We start from the raw sequence: 23,614 nt of genomic DNA, 5'->3' as shown, positions 1-23,614 counted from the left end.
TCAACAACAATGTCAATTAAAAGTAGTCTATGATAACCTGAAAAAAAAAAAACCAATGGTCATGGACATGGCTGACACATTTGGAGAAGGATTTTGGTATTCATTTCAACCAATGGTCATCCAATATCAGAGCAGGATTTAATCCTTTAAAAGAAATGGAAGCCATTAAACCAAAGTCAATACTCATGAATGCTAGAACATCCATCAAGAATGATAACAAAAAAGTAATTTAAATTAAATTCATGTTAGTTTTTATATTTTATGATCACTCCTGATTCAAGACAAAATCAATTACTAATTATCATGTATTCTTTTCCAAAATGGCCTCGGGATCTGCGGTTGGTGTCTGCCAATACTGTCACAAGAAAATTGTCTCCTTTGTGAGGCAAGGTTATTAATCCTATTATTGAATCTTTTTAAAAATGTTATCCACTAGTATATAGACATAGCAGAAAAGCTTCAAGTTGAGGAAGACACACATGTGGAGGACAGCCAAAGAGGTAGGTAAGGGGCTTTTAGAAGTTAGGACAGCCTCCCACGAGTACCTAAGCACATGACAAACTCGTGTTGCTGTGCTGGCTGTCACCACACACTACAGAAACAAAACAATCATGTAAATGCAAATCGTACGCCACAGACTCACTCTCTGCATAATGTAATGTATATATTTTCCTTTCAATTTTTCATCTTTGTTTGATTTTCTTCCCATCCCATGTGGTGTGCAGCAAGAGAGAACCCCTTAGGTTGCTCCTCAAATGCTTATGAATCTCTTTTAAGGCAGAAATCTAGAGCTAAGTGGTTAAAAGAAGGGGACAACAACTCAGCTTATTTCCATAAACTTATAAATTTCAGAAGACATTATAATGGTCTTCAAGGAATTCTCATTCATGGTGTATGGATTTAGAACCCCAATGAAGTTAAGAATGAAGCTGTGAATTTTTTTTCTCAACAGATTCACTGAACAACAGCTTTTCAGACCCACCCTTGATGGAGTACAATTCTCTTCAATTAACCAAAGGCAGAGGGAGGAATTGATTGCTCCTTTCTCGGATCATAAGATCAAAGAAGCAGTGTGGAGTTGTGGTGGGGACAAATGTCCTGGACCTGATGGATTCAACTTCAATTTCATTAAAGAATTTTGGGGAGTGCTAAAAATTGACTTCAGAAGATTTGTAGATGAATTCCATGTGCATGGAAGCTTCCCTAGAGGCAGTAATGCTTCCTTTTTGGCTTTAATTCCCAAAGTTAAACACCCTCAGTCCTTTGATGATCACAAACCAATCTCCTTGATTGGGTGTATGTACAAGGTGATAGCTAAGTTATTAGCAAATAGACTGAGGCATGTTATATTTGTCCTTATTGATGAGAGACAAACAACCTTCATCAAAGACAGACACATCCTTCATGGCATATTAATTCTCAATGAGGTGATTGAGGAAGCTTGTAGAAGCAAAAGGCCAGTTATGGTCTTCAAGGTGGATTTTCAAAAGGCCTATGACTCAATCTCATGGGCTTTTTTGGATTATATGCTGCAAAGAATGGGCTTTTGTCCCAAATGGAGACAATGGATTTCTGCCTGCCTCAATTCAGCAACCATGACAATGTAATTCAAGTTATTTCCACAAGCTCATCAACTATAACCGCAGGACCAATGCAGTAAATGGAGTGATGATTGGAGGGTCATGGGTTGAGGAACCAAATATAGTAAAAGAAGCAATCCGCAATTTCTTTAAGAGCAGATTCAGTGAGCCTGATTATGACAGACCAGAAATTAATGGGGCAAATTTTTGAACTATTGGACAGCAGCAAAACGCAATGCTGGTTAAGCATCCCCAGGCCCTCAATGACTTCAGGCCTATTTCATTAATAGGTTGTGTCTACAAGATCGTGGCAAAGATTTTGGCAAATAGATTGAAAAAAGTGTTGCCGGATGTAATTGATGAGCACTCCTAAAGGGTAGGCATATGCTGCATGGTGTGCTGATTGCCAATGAAATTATGGAGGAGGCAAAAAGGTGTAAAAAACCTTGTTTGGTGTTTAAGGTAGACTATGAAAAAGCCTATGATTCTCTCTCATGGAAGTTCTTAATTTACATGATGTCAAGACTAGGTTTCTGCCCCCAAATGGCTACAATGGATCACAGGATGCCTCCATTCAGCCTCCATATCTGTTTTTGTTAATGGAAGCCCTACTAGAGAATTTTCTCCGCATAGAGGTCTCCGACAAGGAGATACTCTTGCACCCCTGTTGCTCAACATTGCTGCTGAAGGTCTTACTGGCCTAATGAGAGAGGTTGTGGCTACAAATCACTATAAAAGCTTCGCTGTGGGGAAATATAAGGAACCCGTCAGCATTCTACAATACGCCGATGACATTATTTTCTTCGGGGAGGCAACAATGGAGAATGTGAGGGTTATCAAATCAATTCTCAGAGGTTTTGAGCTAGCTTCTGGTCTTAAAATTAATTTCCCAAAAAGCCGCTTTGGAGCAATCCTAACAGCGCTTCCTATATACTTTTTCTCATTTTTCAGGGTTCCCAACATTGTAGCAGACAAGCTAGTCAAGATCCAACGCAATTTTCTTTGGGGTGGAGGCCTGGAGCAAAGAAGGATCGCCTGGGTAAGGTGGGATACAGTCTGTCTTCCTAAGGAGAGAGGAGGTTTAGGTGTAAAAGACTTGCGAAAATTCAATATAGCATTGCTTGGCAAGTGGAGATGGGAGCTGTTCCACCAGAATGGACAGTTGTGGACTAGAATATTGAACTAAAAATATGGGGGGTGGAGAAATTTAGATGAGGAAAGAAATAGCAGCTTACACTCCTATTGCTGGAAGGACCTAAGGTAGCTCAATCAAATAGAGGAGTGAATAAAAATAAAGGATCAAATAGAGTGGAAGGTGCATTGTGGAGACATGACCAGATTTTGGGATGACAAATGGTTAGGGGGGGACAGAACTTTAATGGACAAATTTCCTACGCTGTATCAAGTTTCTAACCAACAACAACAAACTATCAGACTCATGGGAAGCCACAAGGAGGAAGGGTGGGAATGGAATTTCAATTGGAGGAGAAACCTATTCGATAGTGAAGCTTCAATGGCTGCAGAATTCCTATAGGAAATAGGACTGATATCAATTCAACAACATGGAGCAGATTCTTGGATTTGGAAGCAACATTCGAGTGGTATTTATTCGACCAACACTGCTTACAAGTTTCTGATGGAGGAAATAAGGGGGGATCCAGTGGATGGGAGTTTTGTGTTTCTGTGGAAGCTTAAGATACCACCTAAGCCAAAGATATTTACCTGGCAACTCATCAAAGACCGCTTACCAATGAAGCTGAACCTAAGAGGGAGACAAGTGGAGATAACTGACCCAATGTGCCCACTATGCAACAATTCTGAGGAGGATGCAACACACCTTTTCTTCAACTGCAACAAGGTCCTCCCCTTGTGGTGGGAGTCACTTTCATGGGTTAAGTCAGTGGGTGCTTTCCCCAAAGAACCCAAAGATCATTTTATGCAGCATACTATAAGGAATGCTACACGATCAAAAGATATGAGATGGAGCTGCTGGTGGATAGCCCTCACAAGGACCATATGGCAACACAGAAACAAGCTGGTATTTGATAATCAAACTTTTAACGCAACCAAGCTTATGGATGAAGAACTTCTTCTTCTATGGTCCTAGCTTAAAGCAATGGAAAAAGATTTTGATACACATTTTAATTAGTGGTCCTCTAATCTGGCAGATGCCTTTATGTAATCAGAAAGGGAATGTACTGGACTTAGATCATAAATATTGAGGATATAGGAGTTAAGAAAGGCTTGTTAGACTTAGACAAGAGGAGCTAAATTCATAAAGAATAAAGAAATTCAATTTAACAGTCCAATTTCATTGTTATGAAATAAACTTGTGTACTTTTTTTTGTTTCACAAAAAACTACAACAGCTGGTCTGAAAAAAAAAACACAAGTTGCTACACACTCCTATAACTCAAGCCATTTAAGCCACTACAATTGATTAATTGTATAAGAGCTTGGGATGTGAATGGAATCAGAAATTCAAATTTCTATTACTTTCATTATACCAAAAAGAGAAAACTCTCTATCTCTCTCTCTCTTTCACACACACACACACAAGCCTATTTAAATCAACATTTATAGCAACTGAAATGCTATTCTTTTATTTATATTTGTTGATATGATAGTACATTTATGTCAATATTAAAGCCAGAGCTGCGGGCTACATGTTCCTCCTTGCAACCTCCTCAGCCCCCTCACACTTTGAATAAACAAAGAAAAGAAAAAACGGGTTGCTAATGCTGGGTAATTAATATTCCAGCAGCACCCATACATAAAACACTTTAACATTTAATGCAAACACCCCCCCCCCCCCGACATACATTTATATTAATTATTAACCTTACTTTCACTTTTACTTTTTCTTACCTTGGAATTCCAGTGGGGTCGACCTCTAAAAGCTGGAATGTTTGGCAGCCTCTCATTAGCAAGTTTGAAACTAAAGTAGCAAAATGGAAGCAGAGATGCCTATCTATGGGAGGCAGGATATCCCTCATCAATTCTGTCTTAATAGCCCTTCCTATTTACCTATTGTCTTTCTTTAAAATTCCTAAAAAAGTGGTGCATAAGGTAGTATCTATCCAGAGGAAGTTTTTATGGGGAGGAGGCTCTGAGGCAGCCAAGATTGCCTGGGTTTATTGGGACTCTGTGTGTCTTTCCAAGAACAAAGGAGGGCTCGGGATTAAAGGCCTGTCCAACTTTAATGAAGCCTTGCTTGCTAAACGGGGGTGGGAATTGGCAAACAATCAGAATCAGCTTTGGGCTAGAGTCTTGATATCCAAATATGGAGGGTGGAATGCACTATGTTATGGCAGGGACAGTGCATATTTCTCTCATTGGGCTATATTTTTGTAGTTGGGTTTGGCAGAATCTGCCTTTGTAATTATCTATTATTTTCAGTACACCTAGTACTGAAGCTTTATTAATACTATCTCATTTTTGCAATGAAAAAAAAACACTAACTAAAAAATGGATAAAAGAGGGGGACAGCAACAGCTTCTATTTCCATAAACTAATCAATTACAGCAGGAGGACAAGGGGTTATGGACTGGTGGTTGAAGGACAAGGGGTTCCAACAACTAGTGGAGCAGGAATGGGGCAACTAGTGGACCATAATTTTGCCTTGTATTTTTTTAATCCTCTCTTCAGTACACCTAGTACTGTATTATATATAATACTACTGATTTTTGTTGTGCAAAAAATAAAAACCATACAAGAACAAAAAATGTTATTCAAGAAATTGAGGCAGCTACCAGATTTTTAGAACATACAACAAAGATTCATATTCATCCACATTTAGTACATTGCTGGAAACGGAGAGCAGAACCTAATGGATACACAACAAGGAGCGCATACCTTTTGATGCAAGGAGAAGCAACTGACGAAAATAGTGAGCAGGACCTAATGGATACACAACTTTCCAAGCAACACTACCTGCAATCCAAACCCTAGCTAGTAGTAGTAACTAATTAAGAAACTAACTAACAATCTATACGAATAAAGAGCACAAACACCACGTACGTGGAAGCACAAACTTACAATGAAGACATGAAGCTTACCTCGAACACAACAGCGACAATGCCGACGAGATTGTACCTCAGGTGAAATGTACCTCAGCTGACCACAAACACCACGTACTACCAGTCAAATGTACCTCAGGTGACCACCAATTCGCCAATCCTTGCACCAGAAACCAAAAAAGGTCCTTAGCTTAACCACGAGTTCTAGAAACAAACCTAGCACGGTCACGCTCTTCAGTTCAATAGAACAACACAGGTAGACGAAGCGTACCTGTGACGGTCTTCAGTGCAATGGAGAACAACAACCTCCGATGTTAACAGTGCAATGGAGAAGAGAGCGCGAAAGGGTTCACAGAGAAGAAGAAAGCGCGAGAGGGTAAACGGAGAAGAAGGGAGCGCGAGCGAAATAGGTCGCGTCAAATACAATTTAAAATGTTAGTTTAACATCAGTTTTCAATAAAACACCGATGTTAACAAATTGATGTCAACGTTAACATCGGTTTTTTGAATAAAACCGATGTTAACTAATTATATGTTAACATCGGTTTTCTGAAAACCGATGTTAACAAATCGACTATAACATCGGTTTTCTTGAAAACCGATGTTGGAGTCACTTCGTTAACATCGGTTTTCATAAAACTGATGTTAAGAAACATATTATTTACAATTATGCCACCGCGTTTATGTTAACATCGGTTTTTGACAAAACCGATGTTAATCCGCCGATGTTAAATCAGCTTTTTCTAGTAGTGTAGTGTTGCTTGCTTGAAAATGTGTAATGAATGGCATTGTCAACACACGGTTTTTGTTTCGCTGGTAGGTAGTGGCTATTGTTTTGACTGTGTAATGAATGGCATTGTCATTTTGAGTGTATTTGATTTATCTTCTGATAGAATACCGCAGCAACTGCGACAAGCACGACCCAAAAGGAACGTGTAAAGACCCACGTACCTGCTGGATTACATAGAAGAAACTACCAAAAACCGTTAATCATGCATGTTGTATGTGCTTAGCAGTTTGTAATAGCATTGTTAGCATATATTAGGCTGCCACATGTCCTTTTATATGTCCTTATATAGGAGTTTCATGTTAGACATGCATGTTGTGCATGCTTAGCAGTTTGTAATAGTATTACTAGGAAATATTAGGCTGCCACATGTCCTTGTATAGGAGTTTCTAAAACTGCCCATAACTGGCAGTATTTGTATTTAAAAAGCACATAAAGCCATGAATAAAGGCAGCAAAAAAAACTTATTTTCGTACTCTTGTAAAACTCTTGATTTTTATTCTTGGAGATAGTCTTGGTCTCGAATTCAAGACAACACCCTCTATCATCTTCTCACCATCATTTTATTTTGCCTTTATCGATTATCAACACACGGACGAAGGGCAGCTTGCTTGCAACTTCAACATTTGCCAACCAAACCCTTAGTCATCTAGGATTTAAAGGTACCGCGCGTTGTTATTTTGAACCACATGTTTATGATTTTATATTAACATATTAATACTATTAATTAATAATAATACAATGTTTTGTTGTATGTCCCTTTTCTTTTGTCCTTCGTCTTCAACTTCTTCACCACCATTTGAGGGTTCATTTTTCTTTTGTTTTATGTTGTTTATGAGAGAAAGGGCTTCTCTGAGAGGAGAAGAACGAGGAGAGGCTGCACAAGAGGAACAAGAGGTATCTGATTGATTGGAAAAGGTGTTGGTGTTGGTGTTTGAATATGAAAGAGGGTAAGAAGAGAGTAGGCTTGATTGAGAAGTAAAAGAAGAGTGATGAGAATAGAGGGGCATGAAGTTGAATGTTTCAGTGTATACATTGGACTTAGGATTTGTCATATTGAAGACTTAATTGGAAGGTTTTGGATCGATCTTTGGCCAATAGTTATAGAGTGGTGTATAAATATAATGTGAGCATGTGAAGAGAGAAAGAGAAAGGGGGAGGGATATTGAAATCACCTGGTTCTAGTATTTTGTCATGGTCGTCTCTTTTTCTCTTAATTAAAAAGTAGTAACATTTTCTTTATTGATTATCACTTTGCTAGATTTTTTTAGCTAACATAATATTTTAATTGAGAGACAGGAAAAAATAGAAAAGAAAAGCAGATTGCTGCATTAAATAATTTCAGTCCTCTAACTATCATAAACTAATTTTCTTAAGAGAAATTTTATAGTATTTTTTAGAAATTTAAGAATTATACCACTCAGCATGAATTAATGGCTCCAGACTATTTCAATTCAATCAATGATCTTAAATTCTTTATCTTTTTTCACCTTTTATAGTATGCACTTAAATTAGTACACATAAACAACCAAATCAAGTTTGTATTTGTCAGATCAAGTAAATTAAAGTGTTTTGAACCATAAGGGTAAATTTAAGGTAAAAGAACTAAAAACGGAAGCAAATGTGTGTGTGGAAGCACATACTCAAGAAATTACCCCCCTGCAAACCAATAAGAGAAGTTAAAAGCTTCAGGGAAAGCCAAAGATAGAATCATTGATTAGAAAATTGCTGGTTGTTTCCCCAAGAGATAGATAGAGATGCTGCACCACTACCACTTACACATACATACACATCTACACAAAAGAAAGGAGAGATAGAGAGAACATTCTGTTATTTTTTAACTTTTTGCTTTTTCTCTTGCCTCAATAAACAGATAGATCTTGTTTTATATACTTACCTAGCTACGTCCAGCATTTGCTTGGTTTATTGTGTTTAGTGTTTCTTACATTTGCACGCATACTCATATCCACTGTTCATTCTACCATTCTCAGTTTCTGGCGTTTTGTCTGATCAGTCAACAAAATATAAATCACTAATTCCATTTTGTTTATTCCAAGTCTTACCATGGTTCATTTTCATTTGCTGCTCCTGCTCCTGGTCAAGTACTATTTTTTTCCCTGCAATGTATTTCATTAATATTTTGGAATTTCTGTTATTTTAATATTTATCTATATATGTGGGTACATCTCCTACATGGGCAGTTGCTTCATGCATTTTTAATTTTGCTTCCTGCACTCTTTTAAGCATGCATTCGAAACAGCTATTATTCCAAAATGTAAATTACAATCTAGAAAGACTTTTTTAGAATGTAAATCCTATCATTCCGAAAAGGCATTATTTTTAGAATGTAATTTTAAATTATTAAAATTGGGTGTAAGAAACAATTTGAGAGGTGTTGAAAGTAATTGTCTTGTACATGTTAAGAGTTAAACTAAGTACTTTTTATGTAAAGAAAAAAATACTTAGTACATTGAAAATAAAAAAAAATAACACTTAGTTATAATCTTTATACTTTTGTTATTAATATGCTTTATAAGGAGGTAATTTTCTAAAACTTAAATATGATTTTTGTTCCTGAAAAATAAACTTTGTTTTGTATTTTAGTTTTGGTAAAATTTTAATATATATATATATATATATATATATATATATATATATATATATATATATATATTTGTTTTAGTGTATGTTGTTAAGTGACAATATTAACTATTTAAGGAGGCTGACAAACTAGTCACATGTAGTTTTTTTAGGAAACTCTATTTTTAAATCCTTCATCAACTAATCTGACATCATCAAATGTTTTGAATTGATTACAATATAAAAACATCTTTACTAAAAGTTAATTGTAACTGTTCTATCAAACTCTATTATCTTTTAGACATAATAAGCAAGAGAACTTAGTCTAATTGTTAAAAAAAAAAAATAGTAAGTACATATTTGTTAGTCTGGATGGTGAAGATGAAGAAGATTGTGTAGAGGGAAAAGTAGTGTTTGGAGAGGATAAAGTTGGATGGGTAGCGGAAGAGGAAGAATTATATAGCAGTTCAAGAGTGTTTTCTTTAACCCTATATACTAAAGATGAATGTTTCTTAAAATGGTGTTTGAAACACAAGGTGGATGAATAAGGAAAGCTGGTGTGTGTGTCTTCTTTGCTTTATTTTCTGTCTTGGCTAAAGATAGGTAAAGATAGTACTATGTAGTCTCCCTTTTCTTCTCTTGTTTGTTGTCTCTTGTCTAATAAATATGAGGTAGCTACAACTTACAAGTGTGAAGTTCGTGAGTATTCTTTGTCGATGATACCCACATAAAAAAGAAGTTCTTTGTTGATGATGATAAAGTGTAACAGTAATCAGTTAGCCAAATCTTCCTAGGTAGCTGACTATAATTAAATGGAAGGGGAGCGACTATAACAATACAGACTGATTTTCAAAGTCTGAAAGGAAAAGAAAGATAAGTGATTAGATGGACTCAGGAGTCAAACTCAAATCCCACTACATATGTGATTAGATAAGTGAGTAGATGGAATCAGGGAAAGAAAGAAAGATAAGTTCTTTGATGCTTCGAAATTCACTTCAACAATGTTATCTTCAACATATGTCACTTTATAAGTGTGTTTTCTAAGCCAAATTCCTTTGCGAACATTTGAAAATTGAATATCTCAGAGGTAATAGCTACTTAGTGATATAACTAAAATGGAGTATTGCTTAGTCTGAAAATTGAATATCTCGGAGGTAAAATTTGTGAGTATTGTATCATTTGAAGCACCTAATAACTATGTTCTGTTATTTTAAAAGTAGAAGTCGCACGTTGAAATTTTTAAAATCTTTATAAATGAGATTGGGTTAAGCTCACACTGTTGTAGAATGAAAATTCTCTTGTTAGATGTGTTAACTTGGTTGTTAATTAAGTTGGTTTTTTTGAAAATCTTTTCATTTGTAGGTTTTTTCTAAGTTTTCTTAGGTAGGTCCCCCTTCAACTGCTGTCATTTAAGTTTCACATGTTTTTGGCCATTTTTTAAACAGATTTTTCTTTTAAACAAGATCGTAATGAGAAATATATATTCACCAACTTGCCTTGAAATTAACCCAAGACATGGAATTTTGTTGCATCACATTATTTAAAGCAGTATATAGTATATACCATACCCTATGAGTAATTGGCATATTTCAGGTCTGACCCCATGTCAATGGCATGCTCCCTCCTTCATTAGCTTCATATACTCCCATTTTCTCTGCCTGCAAAACAGTTTTGTTGACTCATTAATTAGCATAAACTTTTCAACACTTGTGAGCTACATGGATTTACAAAATCTTTTTCGGAGACAAAAAACAAGTCTTACTTTTATTGCTTCAAGAAGTTTATGGTCATCCTCAAGATACTTGAGAATCCAGGTTAGAACACTTGTTGTAGTATCCTCGGCTTCAAATAGGACCCCAATTACATTCAGTAATTTGGTCATCGCTTAGCATTTGTCCTTTTTCATCGTTGTAGTTCAGCAAGTGGCCTAATAGATACCTCTCCATCGTAAAATGCTCCTTTCTCTTACACATGATGTCACTTATAATGTCTGTGATTCTCCTCCTTTGCCTTCAAATCATTTCACAAAACATTCATAAGACAAAGACATGACACAGAATCTGATCCCATGTATCAAATGATTTTCTTAGACCATGACTAACAAACCATATGATATAAAATATAAAATAAAGTACAAAAAACATGACACTATTTTATTTTTATCTATAATAAAAAATATATAAAAATTTTATGACTTACGCATTATCTTCAATCAAATAAACAAGATCCATGGAAACCATTACACTATTTAACACACATTTTCTACTATTGATTAAAATTCATTAAGAATTACAAAATGATGAGTGAGACTCCTTAAGCAATGAGTTAAACCTACAAAATTTTATGATGTACATTATATTTTAGTATTAACAAGAAGTGTGTTAAAAAGAATGTATGAGAGAGTGTTTTGAGATATGCAACTTACCAACAATGCTTTGGATACAATTTTTTTGGATCCCGTTGTTGGTGTTGCTAACTTTGCTGTGATTTATATCTTCGTTGTTGATACAATTAATTTTGTGGCATGTCTCTTTGTATGTATGATCTGAAGTTTTTCTATTGTTATTTGTCAATTTGATATGCATTTCAGGTTGGACAATTGAGAGGGTATCAAACAAGGTTCAAAGTACAAAATTGAAATTGTTTTTGGACTGGTAATATTTTTATTTATGGAAGTTGTATACCATTTTCATAGCATGAAATTGTTATGCTATATGGCAATGTACTAATGGTATGATTCTAAGAATCAGTCATTGGCTTTTACTTAATCCGCTTCTTATTTTCCCTGTTAAAGCTTCGAGTTATAGTCATACTAACACTAGTTCATCAGTTGAATGTTTAGATATTTCAGCATGTTACATTATTTCAGGTTCTGGTATCCTTGGTCTGCCGCTTCCTAGTTGCTTAACCGCACTGCTGTGTAGAAGATTGTACCAACCTTTTTACTTGGTAAGATTATAACATACTTTTCTGGTACAATTGAGACTTCATTGTCAAATTAAAGCCTTTTCTGTAGTGATATTGATAATGAGGGCATATTAAAGTAGGAGGGTGGTTGTAGCATGTTTGCCCGAGTACTTGTAATAAAAATATTGAGTTATTTTGTCTTTAATCAACATGTATTAAGCATTCGTCTTGAACAGCTCGAGGGAAATCAGAGTGAAATATAGTTATAAAGGGCTGCTGTCCTATAAACCAAAAAGGTGTATATAATTTAGTTTAATTTGGAGACCCACGAAAGACAGGAAGAGAGACAAAATTAACTTCTGCTGCCTCACGGACCTTGTCTTCAAATAATGTTTAATTGACTTTCAATTCCTGTTGTCTGCTGTACAGTGTGGCTGCCTGAGGCAGATAAAACTCTTTCTTTTGTGCTTAACCTCATTGAATCTGTGTCTTTTTTCCCTCTCCTGTTTGCTGACAGCTTCAAAGTCTTCAGTTACAACTCTTTCTTTTTCTAGCAGAGGTTCATATTGGTCCAATGCCATCAAATTTGGTGTTGTTCTTTCAATCTCATATATGAAGCCATCAATTTGTTGCTTTAAGCTATTCCTTAATTTGATCCATTTCTGACTCTTGCCTATCTTTTACTGCCATATTTAGTTTATGAAAGTCAAAAGATGTTGCCTATCTATATTATGCAGTGTAAGTTACACGAGAGAAGAACTATGCCCATCTAACCTTAGAGTGTATCACATGATTAAGTTTCGATATGTATGATGTGGCTGTAGAAGCTTTCTTCTTCCAATCTTGGATTTCCTTTTCACAATCTTCTGACTTTGATTTCCACTCTACAAGAGTAAAAACAAAACAGAGAAAGAATAACATTCCCATGGAAGACAATTGAAGTAATTGTGTTCCCATCAATTTCAAATTGCAAAACAGCAAAGGACTACCCAGATAACGAAGCTTTCACCCCAATAACACCCCAAATCCACAAGGGGAATAAACAGATAGGAAATCCAAAAAAAACACAGGTTACACCAAGTATACCTTTAGCTTCTTCCTTAAATTGATTAATCTATTCCGTAGCATTCTCAGCTGCTAACTTCGCTGCAGCCTCTCTGTGATGTCCATGTTTTAAATCTTTATCTAAAGAACCAAGAGAAGCTTCCAATTCTTGAATTCGTGAATTCATATCCCGATTTTGCTCATACTCCAACCTGTACAATATTTTCCAAAAATACAAACAAATCAATTCAGCTGGGACTAGCTAGATAGCAAATAAAACTAAAAGTTGAGCTCCACCTATCTTCTCTTTTTTTCCTCTTCATTAACTCTCTTAGGTAGTTGAAAACCTTCTGAACATAAAAGGAGATGCAGGACAAGAAAGTTTTCCTAAGTGAGAACACTATATGCAACAATGACCATATTCCATATCATTAACAAAAACTTTGTGAGTTGAAGAACTAATTTTCATGCAGTTCGATGAGAATTTACTCTTGCCTGGTCCACCACATAATCAATGATTTCATCCACATGGACAAACCACCAACAATTATGAAGCAAAAATTACTAATGTGAAATAGATGTTAACAACAAAATAGGTAATAGCTATTAGATAGACATTTGCTGACCAACCCACTTAAACAGTGAAACCAACATCTTAACAACAAAATAGGTAATAGCTACTACAAAACCTTGTTTCTACCATCTAGAGGTCTCGCTGGCTTCATCTCCCCCTCTCTCACAAACCTCTGTTCTGTCTGTCAGCTTAATCTCTCCCATAATAGATTGTTTGGTACTCTGCAACACCACTTTTTGTCATTGGTGAATCACTTGCTGGTTCTTGAATTGAGCTATAACTGTCTTTCTGGTCAATTGCCACCTTTTGTTGTTGATATCAGTGGCAAAAATAGTAGTGGTGGTGTTATTCAGGAGCTGGATTTGTCTAGATGGAATAACTTCTTGTCAAGTTCTCCATCTCCATGTTCAATTCCAAGACAGCCCAAGATAAGATTGCTTTCTTTGTGGCACTACCTGAAAACTCAAATTCAGAACCTCATTTATTGGACTTTTGCACACTACCAGTAGTGTTTAGTGCCACTCCTTCTTGGATCAATTGAAGAACAAATGGAGCAACCTTTGTATAGGCACTTGGTAGCACAGGTTCTAGGAGATACCAGGTCAAATAACAAAGTAATTTAGAAATGAAAATAACAAATTAGTTAACATAATTTAGAAATGAACCAAAGAACACGTTGATTTAACAACAAAAATTAACTAAAAAGGAATCGTGGAAACTCTTGAATATTTTTTTTTATAGCATGTTTTACTTTTATCATTTCACAATTTTATTGATCACAAGTCTCAATATCTAGAGAACTAATATTTGTTATTGAACCATATTTCATTGACTTGAGAAGCATGAGTTAAATTGAGAAATTAAGACTAAAAGGACTAAAATCGCCAATAGACAAACTAACAATAACTCATTAAGAATTTTTGTGCCTCCCTATAATCATGGTCCAAAACGTTTAGGTTGGAAAACCTGCTTGTTTTGCCGTAGTGGGAATAAAGGAGAATACAACCATTAGATCCATTATTTTTTAAATGAAAGATTTAGATTTCTTTTTCTTTATTTTTTTTCCCAATCTAAACTTGCCTACTTCCCTCACATTGTCGTGCAACTTTCATCATCAGCACGACAACACACGCCAACAACACTCCAACGACACCACCCTTTGACAACGACACCACCGCCGACCCCAATCCATTGTCGTTGCCATACAACATATCCATTCACGCCAAACCACAGTAGAGGATTGGCGACAGGGTACGCGTGGCTTTTAACCCCCTCGCTCTTTCATACCATTTTCTATTTATTTAATATTAGCATCTGGACAAGAATTAGGAAAATTTTGAATATACAATGGCGTTGAAAATAAAAAAATATGCTTCGGTGTAGGTTTTTAAATAATTTTACGGGTCATAACCCGAGAAACGATAAAATACTCTTTATTTTCCTAGAATTTAATAAAAATGTTAACAATAAAATGAATTAATACAAAATAGACAAATAAAATAAATTATTAGCTTAGAAAAATTAATAAAATGTAATTTTAAAAAATTATATAAAATAACATATTGGAAAGAAAAGAAATGTATTTATAATGCAAAATAAATGTAAATAATTACATTATAATAAATTTTTAAAAATCTGATTTCTAATGGGCGGCAGGGATATGCCTGGTCTGGTTTAGTTACGTTTTAGATAAAAAAATTATTTGAACCAAACATAAAATAAAGATGTAGTTGGATTTGGTTTAATTTAAATATAACATTAAATTTGAACCATACCAAATTAATCTTTTATGGTTTGATTAGGTTCAATTTTATAATTTCTTTATTTTTTAAATCTATTATCATAATTTAAATGTATTAACTAAACTTACATAACTATTGTATATGTTATATTATTTTTAAAATGAATTTATTTTTATTAATATTTGTTTAACATATTTTAGTTAAAATGTTATTACCAATTCTTGTAACATAATAGTAAGTTGTGCATAACTTAATATTTAATATTATTTTTTAATAAATATTGTTACATTTTATTTTAACATATGAAAGTAAAATATATATTATAAAGCAAAAAAAATAATAAATTATTTAATATTTATTATTAATTAAAACAATAAAAATCAATATAATTATAATATGTTGTTTGATTTGATTTTTGATAACGATCTGAAAACCAATTGGACCGCAAAAAATATGTAATTTTTTAGATTTTTTGTTTTTACAGTTTTCAATTTTTTTTAATCAATTTGACAATTTATAAATATATTTTTTTTGGTTTTAAACACCCTTAATGGGCTGTATGTGCCAGTTACATCTAAGCCCAATTACATTATTTAAAAGCCCATGACTACACATTACTCCGTATAAGTTTTATTTAATTTTATTTTTTAAAAAAGATTGAGATAAGACTAATCTAATTTTCTGAGAACAGGCTGGAACTTAGTCAGCAACTTGACAGTCACATCTTTTCCTCTTGTCCTAGGTAAGAGACTACAATAATTTCCTAACTCACTAGATTAAAGATGAATCTTACTTTCGATTTGTAATTGTTATTAATCCAAAAAAAAAAAATCTATTATATTAGTTAGCGTATGATAAGAGAGAGAATGAATTTACCTTATTAATCTATAGCATTTATTGTAAAATAATTAGACATTTTCTTTGAAAAAAAAATTAATGCAAAAGACAAAGTGAAAAGAATCATATAAAAAAGAACAAATTTGAAAAACAATCTTATATCTAGGGACATAGGTAGTAGCTTATAAGTTTTAATTAACTTATAAACTTTTAACTAATAAACTAATTTAACACGTCCACCCTATGATGTTAAGAAAAAATAAGTTCCAAAAAGACCATTATTTAAATTAGCTTCTAAAATAAGTAGAAGGATAAATTATTTTTAATGTAAATGATTTTCAAAAAAGAAATTCCATAACCCCCTGCCTCCGTTTACCAAATAGAAAAAACGAAAAGATATTCTTGCACTGGAAATATGAACAAGCAGCTTATCTTTTTTCTGATCTTCCAGAAAGCAAGGGTAGTTCTTCCTCCATCACAATGAAAGGATAAAAGGCAAGAATAGTAAAGGACTGTACACAGCACAATTAGTGCAAGGGAGCTGTTCAATCCCATATTCATACACAATAATCTACATTCTAACATCTACAATATAACAGACAGTTATATATAAACCACCCTAAAGTAACTGGTTCCTGCTCCATGTTTTTCATGTAAAAAGTGGCAGGCGCATCAGAACTTACAGAAGCTCAAAAGAATGCAAAATTTCCCAGTTCACTTGTGTTCTTCATTCTGGAAATTCTTTGAGATAACTGGTGCTACATGCGTTGGTTCCTTCTGCCACTGGGCTTATAATCTGGATTGTCGCTCTTATCAGTATCAGAATTCTCCCTCTGAGTCTCCACTTCCATGTTTCCTGCCTGACTCCTTCGGCGTCTTCGATCCTGAAATATCACTCACAATGTTCGAGAAACAGCACATTCCAAACACACCACCAAATGTAAATTTAAAAATGGGATCAAATGCTTCAAAGGGATCCCAAAATAAATGTCAGTTTTTTTCAGAAAAAGGAATATTGATTGTTACAAATGTAGTTTCTCTCATGAAATCTACACATTTTCACATTTGTTTTGTTTGACCTTTTTATATAATCTTGCAGGGAAGCAAATATAATTTCATAAAACACAACCAATTGGGAAACACATTGTGAGGTTGAAGGTAAGAATCAGAACTCAAACCTCTCGCAGTATAGGATATTCCTCTGATTCAAGCATACGAACAACTTGGCTCATCCTTGGTCTTTTTTCAGCATCTGGATCAACACACCTCAAAGCAGTCAAGAGGGCACGCTTAAGGGCACTTGTCGATGGCCTAGTCTCAATGTTAGGATCCAACACCTCTTCTGAGCGTCGACACCCCACCATCATCTTGAGCCAGTCAACCAAATTTACCTACAAGAACCACCTGATAGTATTAAGGAAAGTCTAATGACTATAAAATGAATCAAAACTGTCAGAATAGAAAAAAAAATATTATGAAATAAACCAAGTTGTAGTGTATTCCATGTGAGATTTTATGTATTTCATTCTTTCAAATTCATATTTCATGTGGAGACATAGTGCCCATTTGGCAATTACTCAATCAGTTCCTCCCACTGTGGCAAACGTTTCACCGTAAAATCTGAGATTACGTGGTGTACCGATCTTAATTACGTTTAATGATTCAAAATTAATTTTATCAAAATCAATTCTACTCAACTTTAAAACAAACCAGCCCATAAAATAGTAAAGTGAATGAATATACATAAATACAAAAAAGTATGTCAGTCTAAAAGATAGCTTCACAAAAACTAATGGCACACCTCAGCTGCTGGTCGGCTATAATCCACAGGGTCTCTTCCTGTAATTGCTTCAAGGAGCAATACCCCAAAGCTATAAACATCACTCTTCTCGTTTAGCAAGCCAGAATTGGCATATTCTGGAGCAACATATCTGGGGAAAAGCAATGCAAACATGTAAAGAGGAATGAGAAAGTTAGAGGCAGTTTCAATTTCCATAATATCATGTCTAAAGAAAAAAAAGGGTCAACTTTATCAATTTTAGAATGCAACTGAATGTTTGCTACGATATGGTTGAATTGAAAATTAGAGGTGACAATTTTTTGTAATCATTTATGCAAAATGAAACACTTGATCACTCTTTTTTGTTTAGTTAGCCAGAATTGGCATATTCCGGAGCCGCATATCCAGAAAATGCAATGCAAGCTAGAAAAGAAGCCAACTAGAGACAGCTGCATTCCTCCACATACTTATTTTTAGTCTAAGGAATAAAAAGGCCAACTCAGTTTTTGTGTGATTATCTTCTATGTTTTGGTATAATCATCATAAATTTTTTAAGCAAATAAACTACTATATAGTTTATATTATGTATGGTAGGTATATAATCTAATCATGAGTAGACTGCAGGCCTGAGATCACTGAAGAGAATTCTAATCAAGATTGCATATATTTCGGGGAATGATGTTACATTATTGGGGATAAAATACCCAGGAATGATACTTCTGAAGATATATTATCATATCTTACATCATTTAAAAGGTTTCCCAGAAATATGTAATTATAAGATAAAAATACCCTAAAAGAATAAAATTTTCTTTTTTTCTCCCACTGCCCACTATAACCACCCAATATTGGTGAGAATAACACTCAAAATGCCTAGGTACAAGTTTTAGATGGAAATGTTTTTACAAAGCTTAAAACAAACCTAAGAATGTGACATACCCATTTCAACATTCCTAAGAATGTAAATCTAAACCCCCCAAACAATGCCCTATAAAAGTTAACAATATCTCCATATGCAGTATAAAATATAATTAAAAGAACAAATGATGCTTAGTTGTTTACATAACCACGCATAACTAAACATTTATAAAGAAACTAATTTTTACACAGAACAAACAAGTCCCAAATTTGTATACAAGCTTACCCAAAAGTACCCATAACTCTGGTTGTAATGTGGCTTTTTCCAGCACCAAGTAACTTAGCCAACCCAAAGTCTGATATTTTGGCATTAAAGTCCTCATCAATCAGAATATTGCTCGACTTAATATCTCGATGCACAACTTTTGGTTCAATTGCCTCATGCAAGTAAGCCAGCCTACAGGATACAATAATCAGAGATCAAAACAAAATTCATCCCCTTAAAATATGAAGGTCAAGACAAATAGTAGACTTTTTTTTTCCGGAACAAATGAGCATACGCTTTAGCTGTTCCAAGGAGAATTTTTATCCGTGCATCCCAAGTAAGAAAGCCATGTTGTCGCATGGCTCCATGAAGCCACTGCTCCAAATTGCCATTGTTAACATACTCATAAACCAACAGCCTGAAATTAATAACAGGTTCAATAAAATCTAAAATAATACAAACCAGTAAATAGTAATTAAAATTTAATAAGCAAACCCAAACTGTGATATAAAGGCATATATGTCAATCATCAAGAAATTCCATCCTAGAAAAGACTTTTGGACTTAATTGTTCAAACAGTTAATAGATTTGTAATATGATAATAATGGAGACATGCATTAACCATAAGGTAAGCCTTTAAGCTGCCAGTCAAATGATCAAATCAAGTAGTGAATCAAACAGTCAAACAGGCACATAAAGCACAAACACTAAACAATTTGTTACCTGTGAGTGCCTTCAATGCAATATCCCAAAAGTCGAACCAAGTTCTTATGCCGCACATGACCAATAGCCTCAACTTCTACCCTGAATTCCTTTTCAGCTTGTCCTCTGCATGATGGGTGTCAACAGTTATTAGATAAATTAGCTGCATCTGTAAACATTCTAATAAAACTTGAAACAGATGTTATAAAAACTAGGCTAAAATTAAAAATGAAAACAAAGGCTGCAATGCAACAAAATAATGACAAAACTTACAAATTATTGAGGAGCTTCTTAATGGCCACAGGATTCCCATTGATTAATTGACCGTGATAAACAATTCCATACCCACCTTCACCAATAACGTTATCTTTTGCAAACCTGTTTGTAGCAAGTTCCAGGTCCCTTAATGTAAACCAGTGGCCCCAACCAAGGTGAGAGAATTCAGGCAGACCAGACAAAGGGGATGGTGCGGTTATAGGATGCGAAGAAGATCTGTAAGCAGAAACACTCTTAACACCGCTGTCTTCACCTGATTGAGAGCCATTGGCATCTTTCTCTAAATGATTAGATGAACCTGATTGACTACTATTATCCCCATTCTTTGTTTGGTTCAAAACCTTTTCAGACTCCCTGTCACCAAATTTGTCATTCAGACTCGTAAAGACACCATTTTGTGGATGATTATTTGCTGGAACTTGATCGACTTTGATTTCTTTGATCTCATCTGAAACAGATATCACATGGCTAAGTGGAAGCTTGCCATTGACTCTTCTGAACTTCTTTCTTAAAGTGAGACATATTGATAGCACCACAAGAATGATTATGATGAATAACCCAACTATTATTCCCATTAGTACCCACACTTTCAATCCAAAAACAAATGTTTTCTTGGACAACCCCGAATTCAGATCAGATGCCATTTTGCTGCTGCCAAAGCCAAAGAAATCTCTGCAGAAGTGTTAAAATATAAGAAGGCACTTGGATGAATTCAGCAAATCAAGTAGCAAAAATTAAAAAATTTGATTAGCTAACTATGGATATGAATTATGACACCAAATTCTTGGATTCCTCAAATCTTCACCAGATTTGAGAAAGTTAATCACACAATTAGCCGTAAAAAGTGTCAGCAACAAACTGAATTATATTTGCTACCATATACAGAAGTAACTGAAAAAAGAGAAACAACAGGAGTACATTTCCCAGAAGAAGAAAAAAATGGGGAAAAAAAGTTTAGAGAAATAAGCACTGCATTTTGGTCTAGTATTCACATCCCAATAAATGAAGCACATACGATGTGGAGAAAGGTATAACAAATTTGATTTCAAACTTATTGCAAAATACAAAATGGTAAGAAGCCAAAAGAGCATAAAAACAAAGTTTTTTTTTTTTTATACAACACTTGAAAACAAAGTAAGCGAGAAAGACCGGGACTTTGTTCTTAGTACACAGGAAAAACAAGCCCTATAAAATTTCAAATTTCAGCCAACCCAAAATAATTGAGCCAAGTTGCAAGAGAGCCAATGAGAAAACAACAAAAAAGGAACCATCTTTTGTAAACACCTCTTTGGTTGTAACCACCAACATTGCAACAAATTTCTTACATATGTGAAAAAGAGGCAACAACTTTTGGAACTGAAAAGGTACAATGAATACCTGTTCACAACCCAAATCCTTCACAGATTTGTTCCAACTATCAAGCTCCTTTTCAGACCCTGAAGCAACTTAAACACTAGATCTCTTATGCTCCAAAAACCCCCATGGGTGTGAAGCCATTGTAGCACCAGAAGTTCAACCCCACTTACAAAACCTTACCAAGGTGAGATTTTGCTCTCTGGGTTTTCTTAATTGCTCAAAAGGGTGTCTGATCCCAACCTGAAATGGAAAATTCTGAGACCCCCTCTCATCACTTGAAAGAGGAGGTCACAGTAAAGGCACTAACCAGCCCCTGTGGTGTAGTTGGAGGGAATTGGAGAACACAAGACGCACATGAAATTCTGAGGAGAGGCAAAATGGTGGGGTTAATAAGAAGGCATGGAATTATCAGTGGTTGGTGTTGGGAAGTGACAAGATTCACATTACATACAGTAAAAGAGAAGGCGTCAAAATAGAAATTTTCCTTTGCTGTTTCTTCAAATTTCTTTCCTCTCCTCTCTCGAATCTCTTTCTTCTTGTTTCTGTCTTTTACTTTTTTTTCATTTCTCTTTTTCATATTATATATTTGTATTTGTATTTGTTATTGTTCTTGCTTCTCATAAACGATTTTGGCATGCGGAAATTTTCATATAATTATTACTGTATATACTATAAATTGATAAATTTGAATATGTTAATAATAATTTATCTGTAAGTTCCCGTAAAAAAATAGTTAATCTGTAAGTTATCCTTAATTAAAATGAAAATAATGGTGTCCGATTAACAAAATTTTTTTATTCTTGAAGCTCTTCTCACCATAACAATAAGAGAATACAAAATACAATTATGAAAAAATTGTATCTTCAATAGTATTATAGAACTGTCAAATCATTGTAATAATGTGTCACTTGAACAAAATTTTAGGGTTTTTTCATTTCACTATTTTTTTTCTTTTTTCCTATTTTATTTTCATAAAAATTGTGTAATTCACAACTTCTCTCTAGTTTTATAAAAATGTGTACTCTTTCATGAAATGATATCTCTTTATAAAAAATTTTAAGTGCATGTTTGAAAACCCTCCAAAAATACTTTCAACTTAAAATATACACTTAAATTCCTTCCATCAACACACGTAAATCATCCAATTAACAAATTTCCATGCATTGCTTAAGATGTTTCATATGAGATATATTTCTTTGACCATCAAAAGATGTAAAATAATTTATCAATAGAATCAATTTAAACGCATAAAAGGACACAACAGACATATAGAAAGAACATAAATAAATCAATCAATTGAGATTTTACCTTCAAACCACTTCCTTTCTTTTCTCATGCAAAGAGAAAATTAAAAACATATTATTATATAAATTATCATTAACAATAAGCTAAATTGTTAGCGAGTGTGCAAACCATACCTTAAGAGATTCCATTATATGCTGAAGGAGATTTATCGTTGCATCCAATTTCTATAAATTAAATTTGATGAGAGGAATTAAACCTAAAACTTAATACTTCACCCATGTTTTAAAATCTTACAATTTTTCTTTATGGTTTGTTATTTATTGTCATCATCAATATTTTTCTTTTTTAATTATTTCTTCTTTACTACAAAGCCGTCATCACTAATGTGTTCAACATTATATTCATCTTAATAATTGTCTCATAGTTATGCATATGAAAATATATTATAACAAATCACATCACACCACATTTTAGTGAAACAATAAAATGAGATGTGAAATAATAAACCGAATTGCAAAACAATTTCATTTTAGGCATTTTCAATAAGCATCTTTTTTTACCATTGAATTGCGTAAATTACTAAAATCAATTCTTACTTTTATTCATATGATTTATTCAATTCAGTAGGCTGGATAGTCAAAGAAACAGACTGAACACCACAACAATTTTCTCATGGTCCATAATAACCCTATTCAATTATGATTATTCAACTATGTCCTTGGTAGGCACGGTTAATCCTATCCATGATATTTTTATCTAAGAATGTTGATGAAGACCTATAAGCAATCAATTCCAACTTCAGTTTTTAACCTCCCTTATCCAAAAAGAAAAAGAAAAAACTTTACTTGCCATAATCCTCCAAGCAGCAAAACCGTTGCTGAAGGCAGCACTTAATTACATACCCAATAAGGGTTGATGAAGGGTGAAGGCCCTCCACAATGTCACACAGGAATTAATCACACTCTTGAGGAGGAGGGAGAGCAACACGTGAACGAGTGAAAGGGAAAGAAAAGTCCCACATTGGCAATCAAATAAATGTGTGTGTGATCCTTAGACATGCATT

General features: G+C 34.2%; 2 protein-coding genes and 1 long non-coding RNA gene across 4 annotated transcripts; 1 reads left to right on the top strand and 2 right to left on the bottom strand.

Annotated features, from left to right (window-relative positions):
• The first annotated feature begins 1,815 nt into the window (after positions 1-1,815).
• On the top strand, positions 1,816-2,766 carry LOC102669474 (uncharacterized). Its single transcript, XM_006598369.1, has 2 exons — positions 1,816-1,932; positions 2,110-2,766. The coding sequence occupies exons 1-2, from the start codon at positions 1,816-1,818 to the stop codon at positions 2,764-2,766; spliced, it is 774 nt and encodes a 257-aa protein (XP_006598432.1).
• Positions 2,767-12,065: 9,299 nt separating this feature from the next.
• Positions 12,066-14,753, bottom strand: LOC102664286 (uncharacterized). The gene is made up of 4 exons (XR_418429.4): positions 13,606-14,753; positions 12,959-13,128; positions 12,647-12,756; positions 12,066-12,555 (listed from the first exon to the last, which is right to left on the bottom strand). It is a non-coding gene; the product is annotated as an uncharacterized lncRNA (long non-coding RNA).
• Positions 14,754-16,483: 1,730 nt separating this feature from the next.
• Positions 16,484-21,938, bottom strand: LOC732653 (receptor-like protein kinase 3-like). Of its 2 annotated transcripts, none has more exons than XM_006597011.4 (8): positions 21,328-21,938; positions 19,948-20,601; positions 19,696-19,800; positions 19,268-19,390; positions 18,994-19,164; positions 17,871-18,000; positions 17,248-17,460; positions 16,484-16,953 (listed from the first exon to the last, which is right to left on the bottom strand). In XM_006597011.4, exons 2-8 carry the CDS (start codon positions 20,592-20,594, stop codon positions 16,828-16,830), a joined length of 1,515 nt encoding a protein of 504 aa, XP_006597074.1. In that variant the 5' UTR covers positions 20,595-20,601; positions 21,328-21,938; the 3' UTR covers positions 16,484-16,827. The 2 variants fall into 2 exon arrangements, with proteins under 2 accessions (XP_006597074.1, NP_001238457.2); NM_001251528.2 differs by having other exon boundaries at positions 16,486-16,953; positions 19,948-20,622; positions 21,328-21,859.
• Positions 21,939-23,614: the final 1,676 nt, after the last annotated feature.

This window comes from Glycine max, chromosome 15 (genome assembly GCF_000004515.6).
Source record: "Glycine max cultivar Williams 82 chromosome 15, Glycine_max_v4.0, whole genome shotgun sequence".
Lineage (NCBI taxonomy): Eukaryota > Viridiplantae > Streptophyta > Magnoliopsida > Fabales > Fabaceae > Glycine > Glycine max.
This window is presented reverse-complemented; position numbering and strand designations above follow the sequence as displayed.

Bases quoted from the DNA above. Each gene is read 5' to 3' on its own strand.
- LOC102669474 (XM_006598369.1), top strand. From the start codon at position 1,816: ATGCTGGTTAAGCATCCCCAGGCCCTCAATGACTTCAGGCCTATTTCA. The intron at 1,933-2,109 runs GTAATTGATGAG...TGTCAAGACTAG, and splicing joins TGAAAAAAGTGTTGCCGGAT to GTTTCTGCCCCCAAATGGCT.
- LOC732653 (XM_006597011.4), bottom strand. From the start codon at position 20,594: ATGGCATCTGATCTGAATTCGGGGTTGTCCAAGAAAACATTTGTTTTT. The intron at 19,165-19,267 runs GTATGCTCATTT...TGTATCCTGTAG, and splicing joins CTCCTTGGAACAGCTAAAGC to GCTGGCTTACTTGCATGAGG. The intron at 16,954-17,247 runs GTTTGAGTTCTG...GTGATATTTCAG, and splicing joins AATATCCTATACTGCGAGAG to GATCGAAGACGCCGAAGGAG.